Source organism: Zootoca vivipara, chromosome 11, assembly GCF_963506605.1.
Source record: "Zootoca vivipara chromosome 11, rZooViv1.1, whole genome shotgun sequence".
Classification (NCBI taxonomy): domain Eukaryota; kingdom Metazoa; phylum Chordata; class Lepidosauria; order Squamata; family Lacertidae; genus Zootoca; species Zootoca vivipara.
In genome coordinates this window covers 29,347,208-29,366,313 of record NC_083286.1, presented here as the reverse complement: position 1 = coordinate 29,366,313, position 19,106 = coordinate 29,347,208, and the positions used below count along the sequence as shown (strand labels likewise).

Below are 19,106 nucleotides of genomic sequence, written 5' to 3'. Positions count from 1 at the left end.
CTACAGAGGGCAGGTTTATCATTTTCCATTTGTGTCTAATAGGCAGTTGTGCTACTGTTAAAATATGAATTACACTTTCCACATCCTGAGGTAACATTTGCTAAATTTTATTTTACGCTGGCTGATTGATAAATTTGGACTGGTCTCTTGATTGCCGTGAGTGTTGCCAGACCATATTGTTCTGATTTGGTTTCCCTCTTCTAGTTGGATGAATTTTACTCAGTGGTTCTCAGTAGCCACGGTGAGCTGCCAAGTAAGCTGGGAAATGCCACAGTTGTCAACATAACAGTCCTGAAGAACGATGATCCACACGGAATAATTCAGTTTGCTGAGGATGGATTAACAGTAACAATAAATGAAAGCAAAGGCAGAGACTTCTATGCTGGTAATTCCTTACTGCTCTGTTGTAGGTTAGCTCATATTAACTCTTGCCATTTTATCATAAATTGATAACTTACTGTCTCTCAAGACTCCTTCACCTGATACCTCTCATAGTACAGATGCTGCTGCTACAGAGTTCCTTCCTATACTGTTAAAATCTGGAGCCCAGGTAACACAGGAGGACTCCACTCTGTGGCTCTTCCCCATGGCAATATTTGTCTACCTGAGGGGTGAGGAGCCATAGTGTGTTACTGTTCCAACATAGCTCAAGATTTCTCATCTGGGACCTTCATGGCATAAGAAGTGATGCTACAGCAGATGCCATAGCACAGTTCTTAATAATAATAATAATAATAATGGTGGCTTGCTATTTATTGAGCTTGCAATAAGCAGCATTCTTCCTTGGGATGAATATCTGCAAATGAGTATACAGTGGAACCTCGGTTTATGAACACCTCGGTTTATGAATTTTCAGTTTATGAATGCCGCAGACCCATCTGGAACGGATTAATTCACTTTCCATTACTTTTAATGGGAAAGTTCGCTTCAGTTTATGAACGCTTCAGTTTATGAACAGACTTCCGGAACCAATTACACCCATGTTTCAGTTTATGAACGCTTCAGTTTAAGTACTTCGCGGACCCGTCTGGAACGGATTAATCCACTTTCCATTACTTTCAACGGAAAAGTTCGCTTCAGTTTATGAACGGTTACTCCGCGGACTGTCTGGAACGGATTAATCCACTTTCCATTACTTTCAGTGGGAAAGTTCGCTTCAGTTTATGAACGCTTCAGTTTATGAACAGACTTCCGGAACCAATTGTGTTCATAAACCGAGGTACCACTGTATGCCACTTTCATAGTTACAGATACTTGTCTTTTAAAACTGTTTTTTTCTTTGAGTTTTTCTACCCTGTCTTTGAATCTCTTAATGCTGTACATTTACCAATTAATGCATTTGTGTTTCAAAGCGGTGTTCACAATCTTGCGAAGCCAAGGAACTTTTGGCAATGTAACTGTGTCCTGGGCAACTTACCCAGCTTCTACAAAAGACATCTTCCCGGAGCAAGGGACAGTTTTCTTTGGAAATGAAGAATCTTCAAAAAATATCACCATATATTCAGTGCCTGATGAGGTAAACACTTTTATGCAAGTAACTTTTTTTTTTAAAAAAAAAATTAATTTTACAGTTTAATATTCAACATTTTCAACACATATAGAAAAAAGAATTATTCAAAGAATCCCAAACCCCTCCCCCACTCCCCATGACGTCCCCCAACTTTCTCCTCTGGTTTATTCAACAATCCCTGCTTCTGCTTCATTTATTTTCCTTATTTTGCTCTTATATTCTTCATCTTTTTATATCATATCTTCTTACATATGAGTCCATTTCTTCACAGTATTTCTGTAAATACAACATAAATGGTTTCCAGTCGTTTTTAAAGTCTCCATTGTCATTGTTTCTGAGTGTTCCTGTGAGTTTTGCCTGTTCTGCATATTCCATCAGTTTAGTTTGCCATTCTTTTGTTGGTATTTAGTCATCGTTCTAGTTTTGGGCTAGTAAAATCCTGGCCGCCATTGTGGCCTACATAAATAGCTTATTCCACTCTTTTGGCTACTTCAGTCCTGTAATGCCTAACAACAAAGCTTCTGGCTTTTTAACAAAAGTTGCTTTAAACATCTTCTTCAGTTCATTATATATCATTTCCCAATAATTTTTGATTACTTTACAACTCCACCACACATGATAAAACGTGCCATCTGATTCTTTACATTTCCAACATTTGTTAGAGCTTGTTCTATACATCTTAGCAAGTTTAACCAGGGTCATATACCATTGTTACATCATTTTCATGCAATTCTCTTTCAGAGTTATACAGTCGGTAAGTTTTAGATCCACATTCCATAATTTCCCCCAATCTTCCATTTGTATATTATGTCCTATGTCTTGTGCCCATTTAATCATTACGGATTTAACCTCTTAGTTTCCCATTCTAGCAAGAGACTATACATCTTCCTTCAGTTTGAGAGCCTCAACTTTCTTTCTTTTTTGTAAATATATGAAATGATCATCCTCCAAGCTACTGGGAAATTATCATAGTAGGGAAATACCATCGAAAGTGGAAAACATAAGCAGTTTTAAGCTCCACTGATTTAAATGGGAAGAGTATTAAGTTCAAACATACCCATTGTGATGCTGGCTATAGTATATCAAACCAACTAATACATCTAGGATATATATGAGTAACTTACGGTAGATCTCATTATTCTGCATGCTCGAATGTTTGTTTCAATAGTACCATTATTCTACAGTTGTGTTCCATGATTTGCAAGAGTTAATGTTTGGCAACTTTGTTTTAATTATATAGCATTTAGAGGTAACATACATTAACTTTTTATATTTTTTCAGATACCTGAAGAAATCGAGGTATTCATCATTAGTCTTTTCAATGCCACAGGGGGTGCTAGAATGGGAAATATAACCACTGCAACCTTGCAGATTACAAAAAACGACGACCCAATTTATTTTGCTGGTGAGAGATCTTCAGTGTAGCTTATATTGAGTGATGGATCTAAAACAAGATAAATAGGAGTGGCACAATCTGCTTGGCTTTCTCTTAATTTGTGTTCTCTTATGTGCTCATTTTATTTTATTTATTTATTGCATTTATAGCCTACCTTTTGGCAGCATGGTATGTCAGATCATGGTTTGATAAAGGAGCTACCAAACCACGATATCAAGCCACAGTGTGTATTAGACGTGGTTTGAAAACCATTGACAAACGAAAATTATCAAGAGGTTCTGAGCTATGGGAGGAGGAATGAACTTTTGAAGCTGAGTACTGAATAGAGGGAAAATGAAAGCAATAATGGTGTTACTGTTGTACATTTAAGAATTCATAACCACATTGTGGGTTCCTTAACTATGGTTAGCATAAACCATGGTTTGGTGTAATGTCTGAATTTGGTTACAGCAGGATAATGCCAAGGTTGCAGTTTTGATCCCTGAATGGGACAGCTGCATACTCCTTCATTTCAGGGGGTTGGACTAGATGATCCTTAGAATCCTTTCCAACTCTATAATTCTATGATCTAATCTGTATTGTGATTATTTTACTGTAAGCCACTTAGAGCATTTCAAACCCCTGAAGGTATAAATATAATGATGGTGATAAATCTTTGCCTGGAAGCTTATTAATGTGTTATGCTCTTCTCCTAATTTGTAAGCTAACAGTGGAGTGGAGACATTCAGTGCTATGAAACGTCTATCCCATTATAAAGTAGACTTTTTTTCTCTTTACTGGAAACAATATATGCAAAGGAAGGTTACAGTTCTGTTGTATTGATTTATCTTTCTTTTACACTGTATATGTATTTCAGATCCTGTTGTTGTGAAGGCTCGTGAAGGCGGCATTGCTAATTTTGTAGTCATAAGGAATGGCTCGGATGCTGATGCCGTTTTGGTTTCGTACGCCACTGTTAACGGAGGAGCCACTGCTGAAGAGGGAGACTTTATGCCTAGCGAAAAGAGTGGTGTACTTTTCTTTGATGGTGGAATACGAGAACAGAACATAACCATGTTTATCAATGATGATGATACCCCTGAGTCAGATGAGACTTTTTATATCATTCTCTTCAACTCAACAGGTTCAAATGACTATTTGATCTCTATGTAAACTAAGGAGCCGCATTTCTGATGTTGCTTTTCTCTATTTGTGAATGATATTTTGGGGGAGCTGATTAGAGTATTCCCATGCTTCTTCACATTAAAGCATCCTTTTTATACCCTTGTGAAATGTGCAGTATGCCTGCATCCATGCAACTGGGGCTGGTTGTAATATTGCTGGATTAGAAACAAAACGAAAACACCCAGCTGATTTGTTTGTGACTGACTTTTATAGAGCTAATTTGGCTTTCATTATTTGTGTTGGATATTAAAACAACCAATATATATGTAAATAACCCCCAATATATAGAACAAAAGAGAAAAAGGTAGGCATAAGTGGCTAGGTATAAATTTACAGGGGGTTAAGTACAATCTTTGGTGTGCAAATGTGTCATTGTGCTGTGCAATATATTTGATGTTTTTATTGCTGTATATAAACTTGACGGCAGCCATAAAGTGGTGCTCTATAATAGTCGGTTCTCTCATTCTGTTATATTAAACATACAAACTCAGGCTGTGATCTAGAAGACTTCAGTCATACTGGGTTCACTTCCTTGGCTCTAAAGTAAAGATAGATAGATAGATAGATAGATAGATAGATAGATAGATAGATAGATAGATACAAGCCCCATTTACCACTTAGGCTCACCAGTGCCAGGTATGCTAATAGCCACCATCCTATCTATTCAGACTTCTGGGTAGTTACTCATGAACAGAGCTCATTTACTCCAGTGTACATGATGGCATGCTGTTTTCAAAGGCTACCTTAGCTTTTTTCTTTTAGACCCTGCTTGAGTATCTGTGTGAGCAGTGGAGGAACAAGACTATGTCTTCCTTGGCATGGCTACCAGATGTGCCTGCTTACCTTGGGATGCCCTATAAAAGCAATGTATGGGCATAACATTTGCATAAAACGAGAGGGGAGCTGCCTTCAGCCTGAGGTCCCCATTCTCTTACTGGCAACCTTCCAAGGTCCACATGCCAGCTACAGGCAAAGTCAGAAGCAAAAGTTGGTGGGGCAAAAGATAGAGCAGGCTACATTCCTGTCTCACAAAAGTCAGAAGTTTCTACACTCCCACCCCATCTGCACATCCTCCAGGCAGACAAGAGGCATTATCACAGTTCACATAGAGCCAGGCAAAATCATTTGAGGAGAGTACAAAGCTGGGCTGTTGATGAGCATGGTCTGGGGAGAGATGGTGTGGCCCAGGGAGAGTTATGAGGGCCAGATGGACCTGATTAGCTTGAAGTTCTCCATCCCAGGCATCCAGCCTTCTACACGCATATAATCCAACGCATATCAACCACCCCACATACGCAAAAATCTGTGAAGCAAACCTCTTAATTCAGGCCTGCGTGAGTTGGATTTTATGCACACAGATCATATGCAAATATAATTCCCACATACCGTATATGTCTGGCAGGACCAAGCTTGTGTGTGTGTCCTGGGGAAAGGCATGCTGTCCCTTTTACAACATACAAAGGGAGAAGGTTGTCTGAATTAGATGGCAGATGATATGCAGAATCTTGGATCTGGAAAAAAACATTAGGCTAGGGTATGGAATTTTTTTGTTGCATATATTATGCTGTTTGGTTTTAGCATTTTCTTTAAACAAAATAAAATTGTTGCTTAGGAGACACAGTGGTCTACGGATCTGGAATGGCAACAGTAATAATTGAAGCAAATGACGACCCAAATGGCATCTTCTCATTGGAGCGTACAGACAAAGCAGTAGAAGAAGGGAAGACCAATGATTTTTTGTAAGTAACACTCAACTAAATGCAGCTTATCACTTCAGTAAATATCTTGGATCACACTTTCCTGAAATCAATTCAGTCTTACTCGTCCTTGCGACAGTAAGATTTTAAGCAATCAGAAGTGTTTCAAAAGATGCTTCTATGACAAAAATTGCACAAGGGGGAAGTTTTTAATATTTGCATAGTTTTAGAAGGAGTTTAACACGTGGCTCTTTGTATATATGGACCTTTCTTGGAAACAATTCCCTTCTACATATATATATATATATAGAGAGAGAGAGAGAGAGAGAATATATGATCTATCAGGGCCGTACCCTTGGAAAAAAATGGAGTCTCCCTTCTGGCATGTGTAAAGGAAAATCCAAGTGTGATAACATGCACTGCTTTGTAGAAAGGAATTTATAAGAAGCTATAAGGTAATTTATGAAAGTAAATATGCTGGACAGAGTAGATAGTGGGAATCCCTTTCCAAGATGGCCAGCTGAATTGGCAGGTCAAGATAATAACGCTATTTCTAAAAATGTTCAAATGGCAACTTTGAATTCTGAATGAACATGTAAATAAAAGTTAAGAATTATAAAGAAAAGTGGGAATCATGCTGCTGACCCTCCAGATATTGTTGGAGTTGTAATGGGTGGGGGGGGCAGCATGTTGACAAAAACTGTGTTAGGGCGTCTAGCAATTGTTTGGTGGAAATACTTGCTTTGAAAATTTACCTCAAAAGATTCTTTTAGTTATATAAAGCTTCTGATGTTTGTTTTCTTTTCTGAATATTTGTGTTAATCCTGAAAGGATTTGGGGAAAGAAAATCAAAACCTGCTTGGCTTGAAAGGACTTTCTGCAGGCTATTATTGGTGCTCATTCATGAATGTACCCAGGGCCAGCAGGGTTTAAAAAGTTATTTTTGTTTGACTGATGACCCTTGCTATGCTGCCAATTAACTCGGCAGGAGGTGTAGAATCCGTTGACACTCTTACAAGTGCATTGGGAGGCCATAGAGATAAGCTAGTGAACCTCCAGTAATGATTCTGGTCTAAATTGCTGTGAAGAGGATTTTCCCTGTGTTATTTTTTCCCAAAGGTTGCTGCTGATTTCTCTCCTCTCCTCCCCCCCCCCAAAAAAAGAGAGAAAGCTTTTTCTTTATTTAGAATATGACTAAAGCTTTTTGAATGGCCTGGCTGTGAGTTGAGAGCTTTTTCTTAAACTGGTCAATTATTATTCCAGAATTCTCAAATCATAGCACTCTGTGAGAAAACAAGCCTTTGTTAAACACAGTTGTTGAGTTGAAAAAAGGCGAGTGGGGGCACAATGTGTCTGGCCTGTAGCAGAAGGGACCTTGTCTATTTCTTGTGACTACTTCAGAGTTTTCCTGTGAAAGAAATTCACTAGGCACCTTTTCCCAAAGCTGGACTGTTACTGTGAGGGGCAAGGGATATTGCGAAGCCCCTCCCCTCCTGAGTTCCAGCCCAGCCCCAAGCGAGGCTGAAAAGAGGGAAAGCTCCAGCTCAAGTGGGGAAACAGGAAGTGGTGTCCAAGGCTCTGGCAGGGTAGAAGAGCCATCGTCCCAGGTGGGACAGGAAGGGGGAAGGAAGGGGGGCAGGCCAGTCCCCCCAACTCCGGAACTTCGCAGAAAGCGTCGGGGGAAGAGGATGGGTCTCCCCAAGTTGTTATGCTGGCGCAAGACGTGCCAAAAGCCACTTGGAGGTTCTGATTCAAGCTGAACAGATGTGTCATTGTAAATAGCACTGCCATTAGCACTGTAAATACTCAGCACCAATAAAAGACAAAATGCAGAGCTGTGTAGAGTCGTTACTCTGAAGTAGCCTTCTCCGGCCACCGTGACAGCAACCTCCAAGTCTTTCTGGCTACTTTGGAGCGGCCGCGATGAGCGCGCAAGACGCTGAGCAGTGGAGGCTGGAGGCCGAAGCCGCAGCACAGGAATTACAGAAATTACAGAACCTGACAGCGCAGGCACACCAGCAATTACTTGCCGCTCAGGAGGAAGCGCGAGGAACGCGGGAGGAGCTGAACAAGCTGGCAGAGCAGGTGAGAGCGAAAGATGAAACTGAGAAGCAACTAAGGGTGATGGTGGTGGAGTTACAGAAAAAGCTGGATGAGGAAAAAGCTGCGAGAGGTGGGGGGGGTGCCCCAGCCCCAGCTAGTCCAAGTGAGGAGGGGACAGACCCTAGTCACCAAGTTTAGCGGCGACCCGAGAGAGTACCTAGGCTTTGAGACAGAAATAAATTATGCGCTGGAACTGCATGCGGCAGAATTCCCAGATGACGCGCACAGAGTCTCCTTTATCATAGAGCATATGACGGGAGCCGCCAGAGAATGGGTCAGACCGCTCATCGCGCAAAAAAATAATTGCATGAAGAACGCAAAACTATTCTTACCGTGTTTCCCCCTTTTTAAGACACCGTCTTATAACTTTTTTTCCTCAAAAAAACACAAGGTGTCTTATTTTCAGGGGATGTCTTAATTTTTTATTAGGTTTTTATTTTATTTTATTATGGTACCTTCTGTTGCTCGTTGGTCTTATAAGGCAGGCAGGAAGGGTGGAATTTGCAGAGACTGTCTCTTGGAATACAGGAAGGGAGGAAAGTCTATCTGCTGCTGGGTGCTCCGCTGGGCGCTCCGAGTGCTTGACGTTGCAGCAGCCGCCAGTTCCGGGCGCCTAGGCCATGCGGCCCACAACATTCCGGTGGGGCGGAAGGGGGCCAGCAGCGCTCCCGCCGCTGTCCGTTCTGTGCCGAAGCCGCGGCCTGAACCTGCGCACGCGGGAACCGGGCAGGTTCCACGCCGGGGGAGCTTGGTGCTTGCCGTGAGCGGGCGTGTGAAGCGATGGCGCGAGGCTCGGGCGATGGCGCGAGGCTTGGGCGGCTGGCTGACTGGCTGGCGGGGGTTAGTTCGCACAGCGGCTGAGGAGGCAGGGCGGGAGTGGGACGGAATCTGAAATGGCCCACTCGTGAGTGGCAAGGCGGAATGGGAGCGGGGCGAGACGTTGCCGGGCTGCTCCGGCACAACATGGCTTTGAGGGAGGGGCGTGAGGGCTTCTGCGGGGGTCAGCGGGGCCCTCAGCAGCTGCGCTTCTCACGCTTCCTCTGTGTGGGAGGTGGTGCTACAGAGCCCAAGGCGGAAGCCGGGAGAGCCTCTCCGAAGAACTGTTCTCCCGGCACGCGCTTAAACAGAAAGAGCCCAGGCGGACCAAACCAAAGGTCCCTCCAGTCCAGCGCCTTGTTTTTAAAAGCAATTAGTAAAAAAGCCGTCCGTCGCCCCGGCAGCGCGAAAGGGCCCGCAGGCCTCCCGGCGCCGCTCAGCCTTGGGCCATGCAGCCCACAACGCTCCAGAGGCGCGGGAGGGGCCAGCAGCGCTCCCGCCGCCACCCATCGCCCCGGCGGCGCGGAAGGGCCCGCAGGCCTCCCGTTGCCGCTCAGCCTTGGGCCATGCAGCCCACAACGCTCTAAAGGCGTGGAAGGGGTAGCAGCACTCCCGCCGACGTCCGTTGCCCTGGCAGCGCGGAAAGGGCCAGCAGCGCTCCTGACGCGGGGGGTTTCCCTGTCCAGGCGCTCGGCCCGAGTGGAAAAAAGGCCTGGGAAGAGCGGGGAGGCTCCCAGCGCGGCTCGCCTGGCAACGCGCTCAATTCATGCACCCCCTCCCACATGGTCTCAAGCCTCTCCGAGGTATGTCTTATTTTCGGGGTATGTCTTACGTTTCGCAAATGCCTAGAAATCCTGCCATGGCTTACTTAATGACTACGTATTAAAAAGGGGGAAACACGGTAGAAGCTTTAAAAATCATGTATGCGAGTGACTCTGAAATGGAAGCCACAAAAGAAGAGCTTCATAACTTAACACAAGGAAAATCGACAGTTCGGGACTACTGGGCGAGGTTCACCATGCTAGTGCACAAACTGGGGTGGGATCTGCACAGTGAGCCAGTGAAATCAGCCTTCTACCTGGGGTTGCACTCAGACGTTAAGGATGAGCTGGCGAGAGGTCCCAAACCGCGGACTATGGATGAGTTAAGCAAAGCGGCGCTAGCGGTGGGGGTGAGACAGGAATCCAGATGGAATGACAAACAAACGACGCGCGCAGCAAAGCCTTGGTTCCCACGCTCCCAGGACAGACCACTTCACCAAACCCCACCCCAGGGCCCACCCCTAGTCCCGCCCAGACCGAGCTCAGAGCCGAAACCGATGGAGATCGGTGGAGCGCGCGCGCGCGCGCGCGGGCTTTTCAAACCCCGGCGGCGCCAAGACGCAAGGAGGGAAGAGGCGGGAATTGCTTTCTCTGCAACTCCCCCCAGCATCGCGTCAAAGACTGCCCACACCGCAGGGAGTGGCAAGGAAAGGCGGGAACGGTTGTGCCCTCCCCCACTGACGTAGCACCACAGAAGGGAAACGAGACAGCCTGGCTGCAGGAGACAAGGGGCAGCAGCCAGGCACAGTTAGCACAAACCGGCCCCAACCCGCCCACCCGCACAGCGAGGAGCAGCGCCAGCCCCCCCCCAGAGCAGGGGTGGTTCTAGAAGTGACGCTAACGCTCCCAAATGGCTATCCCCTGACGGTCCTCGCGTTAATCGATTCGGGGGCGTCGGCGAACTTCTTCTCGAGAACCTTTGCAGAAGCACACCAGATCCAACTTCTGCAGCTGGATTTCCCCCTGCACGTCTCCACCATAGACGGCAGGGAGTTGCTGGGAGGGGCCATCACCCACCAGACCCCCCCCATGAGAATGACGGTGGGGTGACACTCAGAGACACTGGCATTCAACGTCACCACCATCTCAGACCCCCCCATCGTCTTGGGCATGAGCTGGCTGGCGCGCCATGACCCCTCCATCAGTTGGCACCAGAGATGCATCACGTTTGGATCGGACTTTTGTCTAGAACATTGCATGCAGCGCCAACCAGGGGAGGGGCCTCCCATAGCCACGGTGGCCACCATGCACATCAAGGGGGGGAGGCAATACCCAAACCATACTGGGACTTGCAGGAGGTCTTCAGCGAAGCGGAGTCCGACCATCTACCCCCCCACAGGTCCTTTGACTGTCAGATCAACCTGGTGCTAGGGGCCTCGCTACCCCCCGCCAAGCTGTACTCCATGTCAGATCAGGAACTGGAGGATCTGCGTGCGTTTATAGACAAGAACCTCAAGAGGGGGTTCATCAGAGAAAGCAAGGCAGCAGGGGGCAGCCCGGTCTTCTGGGTGGACAAGAAAGACACGCAACAGCGCCGCCTGGTGGTGGATTTTAGACGGCTCAATAGCATGACGGAACCGGTGGCTTTCCCAATGCCCAGAGTGGATGATCTGCTGACAGCGGCACGCAGGGGCAAGATCTTCACCAAGCTCGATCTGAGGGGGGCGTACAACTTGATCAGGATCCGGGAAGGCGATGAGTGGAAGACTACGATGTTCACGCCTCTGGGCTCTTTTGAATATCTGGTGATGCCCTTCGGTTTGCAAGGAGGCTCAGCATGCTTCCAGGCCTTCATGCACCACATCCTGGGGTCCCTCCTCTTCAAGAACTGCTTGGTCTTCCTAGATGACATCCTTATATACTCCAATGACCCCGAGCAGCATGTGAAGGATGTCAGGGAGGTGTTGCAGCGCCTAAAGGAGAACCACCTGTATGTGAAGCTAGAGAAGTGCAAGTTTCACACCAGGGAAGTGGACTTCCTGGGCTACAAGCTGTCAGACAAGGGGCTAGCGATGGACAAGGACAAGGTGCAGGCCATCCTGGACTGGCACAGCCCCAGGACGCGCAAAGATGCCCAACGCCTACTAGGCTTCGCCAACTTCTACAGGAAGTTCATCAAGAACTTCTCTCGCGTTACGGCTCCCATCACGGACTGCCTGAGAGGCAAGCAGAAGTTCAGATGGACACCAGAGGCGCAAGCAGCGTTCGAAAGCCTCAAGAGGGTGTTCGCCTCAGACCAGAACTTGTTCCACGTGGTGCAGGATGCGCCCCTACGCGTGGAGACAGATGCTTCAGACAGAGCTGTGGGCGCCATTTTGCTGCAACTGGACGCCAACAGAGAGTGGAGACCCTGTGCCTTCTTCTCCAGAAAGCTGACCCAGCCGGAGCGCAACTACACAGTGTTTGATAAGGAGCTTCTCGTGATCCACTCTGCGTTCCAGCACTGGAGACACTTCCTGGTGGGCGCCAAGCACCCCATTCAGGTGTGCACGGACCACAAGAACCTGGAGTTCTGGAGAACGGCCAGGGTGCTCAACCAGCGGCAGATACGGTGGGCAGAGTTCTTCTCGCACTTCAACTTCTCCATCCACTACATACCGGGGGAGCAGAATGTCAGGGCGGATGCCCTATCCCGCAAGCCAGAGTACATGGAGGAGGAGTTGCCCCCAGCACCCAGGCACATTTTCCCCCGTCCGCATGGTCTTGCGGAGCAGCAGTGGTGAGCGAGGCAGAACTCACAGCACTGACGGCAGCAGATGAGTTTGCCACCCGCATCTTCAGAGAGCTGCGAGGGGGGAGGGAACAGGCAAAAGACTTTGAGGAAAGGAGGGGGTTGCTTTTTTACAGGGGAGCCCTGTACCTGCCCACCTACCAGCTCAGAGGTAAGGTCCTCAAGCAGATGCACGACAACCCGACGGCGGGTCATTTTGGAAGGGACAAAACCACTCACCTAGTCATGAGACACTTCTGGTGGCCAGGGGTGCGGGAAGATGTTCGGGACTATGTAAGGGGCTGTGACATATGCCAGCGAGCAAAGGTGGTCAGAGCACCACCAGCAGGGTTGCTGGAGCCATTAGCCACACCGCACAGGCCGTGGGAAGTAGTGTCCATGGACTTCATCACAGACCTGCCGTCGTCCAGGGGCAAGACCGCAGTGTTGGTGGTGGTGGACCTCATGTCCAAAATGTGCCATTTTATACCGTGTGCCAGGGCAGTCTCTGCAGAAGAGACAGCCAAACTGTTTGTTGACCACGTATTCAGACTGCATGGATTACCTTTAAGAGTTATCTCGGATCGAGGCCGCCAATTTGTTTCCAGGTTCTGGAGGCGGCTCATGAACCTCCTGCAAGTGGAAGTCAGCTTGTCGACGGCTCGGCACCCGCAGACCAATGGACAGGCGGAGAGGGTCAACGCAGTTCTGCAGCAGTACCTGAGATGCTACGTCAGCCAGCGGCAAACGGACTGGGTGGATCGCCTGCCACTGGCAGAATTTGCCTACAACAATGCGGTGCACGTCTCCACAGGGGTGTCACCCTTTAAGGCCAACTACGGGCGCGACCTCAGATCCTTCCCGGAGAGGGAGGGGAAGGAGGAGGAGGAGGGCCCACAGGCAGAGGATTGGGCAGAGGAACTGGAGACGGTGCACCAGCAGCTCAGAGAACACTTGGAGAGGGCCAAAGAAGCGTACAAGAAGGGGGCAGATCGCCACAGGCGACCGGGGGAGGCCATCAGGGTGGGGGACAAGGTTTGGTTGTCCTCGGAGGGCCTTCCCACCAGAGGGAGGTGCAAGAAGCTGGCACCCAGAAGGTTGGGCCCCTTCACGGTCACGCAGCAGGTAAACCCGGTGGCATACAGGCTGGCACTGCCAGAGGACATGAGGGTGCACCCAGTGTTTCATAGATCGCTGCTGTCTCCGTACAGGGAAAGTAGCAGGTTCCGAGGCAGCGCACAGACCCCCGAGGGAGGGGGGGAGAGTGGAGGCAGGGAGCCACTCAATGAAGCAACGGCCATCCTTGATTCATGAAGGGGGGGTGGGGGGCCTGGAGTACCTCATGGCATGGGAGGACGCCCCGCCATCCCAAAATGAATGGGTCCCAGCCACACAGATACAAGAGGAATTCTTAGTGGAAGAATTCCACGCCCTCTTCCCACACAGGCCCAAGCCCTGGCACATGGAACGGGAGTGGGAGGAGGAGGAAGCACAGGAGGGGGAAAGCAGTTCACCATGGAGATGGGAAGCAGAGTTTGAGGACACGGAGGAGGAGATATGGGCATCTCCGAGGTCCATTCAGTCAGGAGAAGAGGTGGACTGGCAGCAGATTTTCACCCCCACCAGCTCTGAGGCCACGGACTTTTTGGGCTTTCCCTCTTCCCAGGAGGAAGGAGGGGGCCAACGGGACTGGGGGGAGGTGTTCACACCAACTGGCTCGGACAGCACGGAGTTTTTAGGCTTTCAGTCACCACCGACACCCGTGCAGCCTCTAGGGAGGGGAGAAGGGGGGCCTGGGAGGGGGGTGGATGTGAGGGGCAAGGGATATCGCGAAGCCCCTCCCCTCCTGAGTTCCAGCCCAGCCCCGAGCGAGGCTGAAAAGAGGGAAAGCTCCAGCTCAAGTGGGGAAACAGGAAGTGGTGTCCAAGGCTCTGGCAGGGTAGAAGAGCCATCGTCCCAGGTGGGACAGGAAGGGGGAAGGAAGGGGGGCAGGCCAGTCCCCCCAACTCCGGAACTTCGCAGAAAGCGTCGGGGGAAGAGGATGGGTCTCCCCAAGTTGTTATGCTGGCGCAAGACGCGCCAAAAGCCACTTGGAGGTTCTGATTCAAGCTGAACAGATGTGTCGTTGTAAATAGCACTGCCATTAGCACTGTAAATACTCAGCACCAATAAAAGACAAAATGCAGAGCTGTGTAGAGTCGTTACTCTGAAGTAGCCTTCTCCGGCCACCGTGACAGTTACGATTAAGAAAGCTTCCCAGATGCCTTACCTCTTTCTATCGTATTTCAACTTTTCAGTGAGTTAATGGACTGTTATTGTTCCCAAATTAATTAATTACTAAAGCCTTGTTATTGCACATCGTACAGAGGGAGGCAGAATGCCTCTGAATACTGTTGGCTGGGAACTGCAGGTGGGAAGACCCCTGTTGCACCACGTCCTGCTTGTGGGCTTTTCATAGACACTTGTTGGCTGCTGTGAAAACAAATGCTGGACTAGATAGGCTCCTATGGGGTAAGAAATGGGCCCCGCCTGCTAGCCTGCTCCTGAAAATATCACTGGTTTGCTAATTTCAAACAGCAACAATTTGTTGTTGACAAAGGACAGCTGGACATATAGAGGGTCCCATTACCTTCAGTATCTTAGGGCCTTATCAAACCTAAATCTGGCCCTGATTATATGTGCCTTGGATGTCAGCTAATGAAAAATATAGAATATAGAACTATTGTTCGCAGAAACTTATGACAGTATTAATCTTTGTGGACAATGCGATGTATAAAGGTAAAGGTACCACTGATTGTTAGGTCGTCGCGGACGACTGAGGTTGCGCGCTCAAATTTCTCTATAGGCCGTGGGAGCCGGCTTTTGTCCACAGACAGCTTCCGGGTCATGTGGCCAGCATGACTAAGCTGCTTCTGGCGAACCAGAGCAGCGCACGGAAACGTTGTTTACCTTCCCGCTGGAGTGGTACCTATTTATCTACTTGCACTTCTATACACAAGAACAAAGGCTTTTGCACTGAGAACTTTGTCATCGCCATCTTTGTCTATGCAGCAGAAGTGCATGCACAGAGCAGCCTTCAGAACTGAAGTGAAGACCTTAGTTGTGTGGGAGATGTCTCTGAACATTTGAGTTCCTCCTGCACTTGAAAGGAGCCATTTGCAAACAACAGTATCTTGTTTAATACATATTGCCTGTAGTTAGTTTCTTTCCTGCCACTCTCAATAGAAGTTTTATTCTACTTGTAATAACAAGATTCAGTGGTGTTATGTTACTTGTCTAATTCATTCAGGGTAATTAGTGCTTTTGAGTCTATCTTGCCAAGCAGCCAGTGACTGACAGAACAAATCTGCTGCTCTACATTCAGTTAACTTGGGCTGTAATCCTGCACCTTGCACAAGCAGAGTAATGTGCAGATTAGCCTTTCTTAAATAGCCAATAGCATTGCTCCCTCATTAAGCTGCCTTTACACAGCATGCTGAGAGCAGGGATGGACAAATATATCAATTTCTCATTTTTTCCAGTCTTAAATTCTGTTCTCTGTAATCATGTTGTCACATGATTAACAGGCAGCTTGCCCCGCCCACCTGTCAAAATGCCTCCTGAGGGACTTGCATGCAAAAGTGGTAAGGAGGGGAGAAAAGGAGGAGTGCAGGCAGCAGGTTCCATGCTCTGCCTTTGCTTACAAAACACACCCTTCTTGCTATATCAAGTGAATGGGAAGGAAGGAAGGTGCATTTTTCCAGCGAAGGCAATGGAGGCGATTTCTCCTGCATTCCACTAATATTTGCCTTGGCCGAGCATGCCTGATCCTAATAGGACACAAAGCCAAACTGAGCTCATCAGCTAACAAGTGGAAGCCTAAATCCTGTTTTGGCTGCAAGATCTGTTTGTGCATCCAAGGCAGAATCGAAACCCTGCCCTCCTGCCCATCAGCTGGCATTGCAAGTCACATCAGCTGATTGTCAAGTAGGTGTGGTTTGTGTAAAATGACATTGTGGGCTAAATTGGAGCTTCTGGCAGGCCAAGATTGGCCCCACCCCTACCACAGAGAGTCCATTTACTGCTTGTTTTGCACATTCAATGAAGGTGTCCTATGTCTGCTTGCCAATTTCCTATGCAACACTTAAGATTTTCTATGAGAGTCCTATATTTTGATTATGGCTCCTGATAATGGTCAGAGTCCAATTAGGTAGTTCTGTGCACCCAGGAGTGCAATGGGTTGCAAGTTTTATCAGATTGCATGGTGTGTATGTCTGTGTGCTGTGCTCAATGAAACAAATTCAAAAATCCTTCACTGGAAGAGCCCAAATTGCATCTTGAGCATGCATAAAGTAGGTATTTGGATCTCAGCCAGGATTTTTATGATAATGCTTTATCTAATTAAGTATGAACATGAGCCTCAGTAGGAACTAAAAGGAGTGAAATTGCACCCTTCTTGTTTGCACTGCATTGAAGATGCCTTTTAGGACTGGGCTGCAAATGCAGATAAAAAAAAACCTGGGTGTTCTTTGCTTCCTTCCTGAGAAGGTATTGTAGATGGATTATGTGGACAAACATGGAATGCATTGATATTATACCTGTATTTTTGATGTTGCTCTTGATGCTACATGTCTGAGAAATGACTCTTGTTTGTGTCCATCTACTGCACAGGGTTCTGAGACACAGAGGCCACTTTGGCAATGTTTCCTTGGCATGGCAGCTGTTTGAAAATGATTCTGCTTTGGACCCAGGAGAAGAGTTTTATCAAGTCTGTGGGGTTGTCTGGTTCTTGGATGGCCAGCAATCTCGGCCTATAACTCTCCATGCCATTCGAGACAAAATCCCTGAATTCAATGAATTTTACACGCTAAAGCTGGTGAATGCTTCAGGTACATTGGGGGGGGGGGTTCCCCTTGTCCAAATCTGAAGAAACAGCACAGAAGTGTTGGCTTACATAGTTAGCCAATGATAGAGCATCTGCTTCTCCTGGAGAAGACCCTGACATCTACAGGTGGAGAGAACCCTGTCTGAAACAGTGGAGGTCTACTGAAAGTCATTGAAAGTACTGAGCTAGATCGAAAACAAGACCCATTGCTTATTATTGTCAAAATGCTCCACATTCCAGGGAACACTACTAGAGAAAATGATAATCAAATGATAAAACCAGCAGTGATTAGTGGTGGGTGGTGGTGGGCATGACATCCTCCTGGCAGAAGCACTGAGCTTATCCAAGAAGGATGGCATCAAGAAGGCTGAGGGCACTGCAGGTTGTGGGCTTCCCCATAGGTACACTCTGCCAACCCAGAGCTCCCCCAGCCTTGCTGCTGCTCTGCTCCTGATCAGCACAGTGCCAGCTTTATCATTCGTTTCTGCTGATTGTATAAACTGCCACTATTAGTTGCTGCAATTCTTTCAGTTGTCATCTTTAAAAATAAAAAAGAGAGAAAGAGAACCTGCCTAAGTGACGCTGACACAAAAACCTCACACATAAACCATTTTTTGGGGGGAAAGGAAAATTAATAAGCAAATTTACCACCACTCTCTTCTCCAGCCTCTATTCCCCTTCAACCCTATGCCAGATACAACATTGTCTTACATTGAATGTAGCTAAGAGACTCTATGATCTGAAAAAAGAAGAGAGACATTGCATGTTCTTTCGTCATTCAAGAAAATCTTTAATACACATTATTTCCAAAAACCCCCCCCCCAATAATGTAGGGCTAACTGCACTTTTGGCTGCACATTTGTAGCCAAATGAAGAGCCTTGGGTTCAAATCCCCACTCATCTGTGAATTTCATTGGGTGATAAAATATGTGAGGGGTGAAGATTATGGGTGCTGTTCTGAGCTCCTTCGTAGAAGGATAGGATTCAGAAAGAAATGTAAATAATTATGAAGTTCATAAAGAATTTTGTTGAACTTTTTATTTTAATATTTCAGGTGGTTTCCCAGGTCCTGGTGGTCAGTTAGCTGAAACCAACCTTTCTGTCACTGTGATGATCCCATTCAATGATGATCCCTTTGGAGTCTTTATTCTAGATCCCAAATGCCAGGAGAGGGAGATAGCAGAAGACGTACTATCTGAAGATGATATGTCCCACATTACGAACTTTACAGTTTTGAGGCAGCAGGGAACGTTTGGCGATGTCCGGATTGGCTGGGAAATAGTATCCAGTACATTCAAAGAAGGGTTACCTCCGATGATTGATTGCTTGTTGCTGGGAAGGTTTTCAAATGTGGTGCAGTCACAGCCTCACATGCGACGTCATCACACTGGAACAGATGCTATGTTTTTTAGTGGTGAAGAGGATGCTTATGGGGTCATCGAACCCGAGTTCCACGTCAGTAAGAACAGAACGCTTGCCAAATTCACATTTTCAGCCTGGGTGATTCCTAGTGCCAATAGTGATGGATTTCTCCTGGCGAAGGACGATGGCAGTGGGACAATGTATTACGGAGTGAAAATCCACACAAATGAATCTCATGTTTCTGTAAAGCTTCATTACATGCCGCAGCCGTCAAATGTGACATATGTGGCTAAGATCACGGTCATGAAATACTTAGAGGAAAACATTTGGCTCCACCTTCTGATTACACTGGATGATGGCATAATTGAGTTTTTCATTGATGGAAGTCCTGTGCCTGGAGGCATCAAGAGCCTCAAAGGAGAAGCAATTGCTGATGGTAAGCAATATGTCATGTATCAACCTTTCTCTTTTATATCTGGAATTTGACAGGTCCAAACTCCAATCATTTTCAGTTGTTAAATTCTTTTTTCTTATGCCAGAAATCTAGCAAAATACTTGCAAATAATAATATTAAATCTCTCTCTCTCTGTTTTTTTGTAGTTATACAAGCCAGTGACAGGATATAGCATACAGTGATTGTTCACATTCTTAAAAATATAATAT

The 19,106-nt window shown here is 47.0% G+C and overlaps 1 protein-coding gene across 1 annotated transcript in view; it reads left to right on the top strand.

The window, feature by feature from the left end:
- The window catches only part of ADGRV1 (adhesion G protein-coupled receptor V1), a 251,651-nt gene that overhangs the window by 22,882 nt on the left and 209,663 nt on the right, over positions 1-19,106 (top strand). The window contains exons 14-20 of the mRNA XM_035100245.2: positions 205-385; positions 1,353-1,516; positions 2,792-2,915; positions 3,763-4,029; positions 5,683-5,809; positions 16,868-17,085; positions 18,136-18,879. Of these exons, the coding sequence (XP_034956136.2) occupies positions 205-385; positions 1,353-1,516; positions 2,792-2,915; positions 3,763-4,029; positions 5,683-5,809; positions 16,868-17,085; positions 18,136-18,879 (1,825 nt within the window). The remainder of the gene's footprint in view (positions 1-204; positions 386-1,352; positions 1,517-2,791; positions 2,916-3,762; positions 4,030-5,682; positions 5,810-16,867; positions 17,086-18,135; positions 18,880-19,106) is intronic.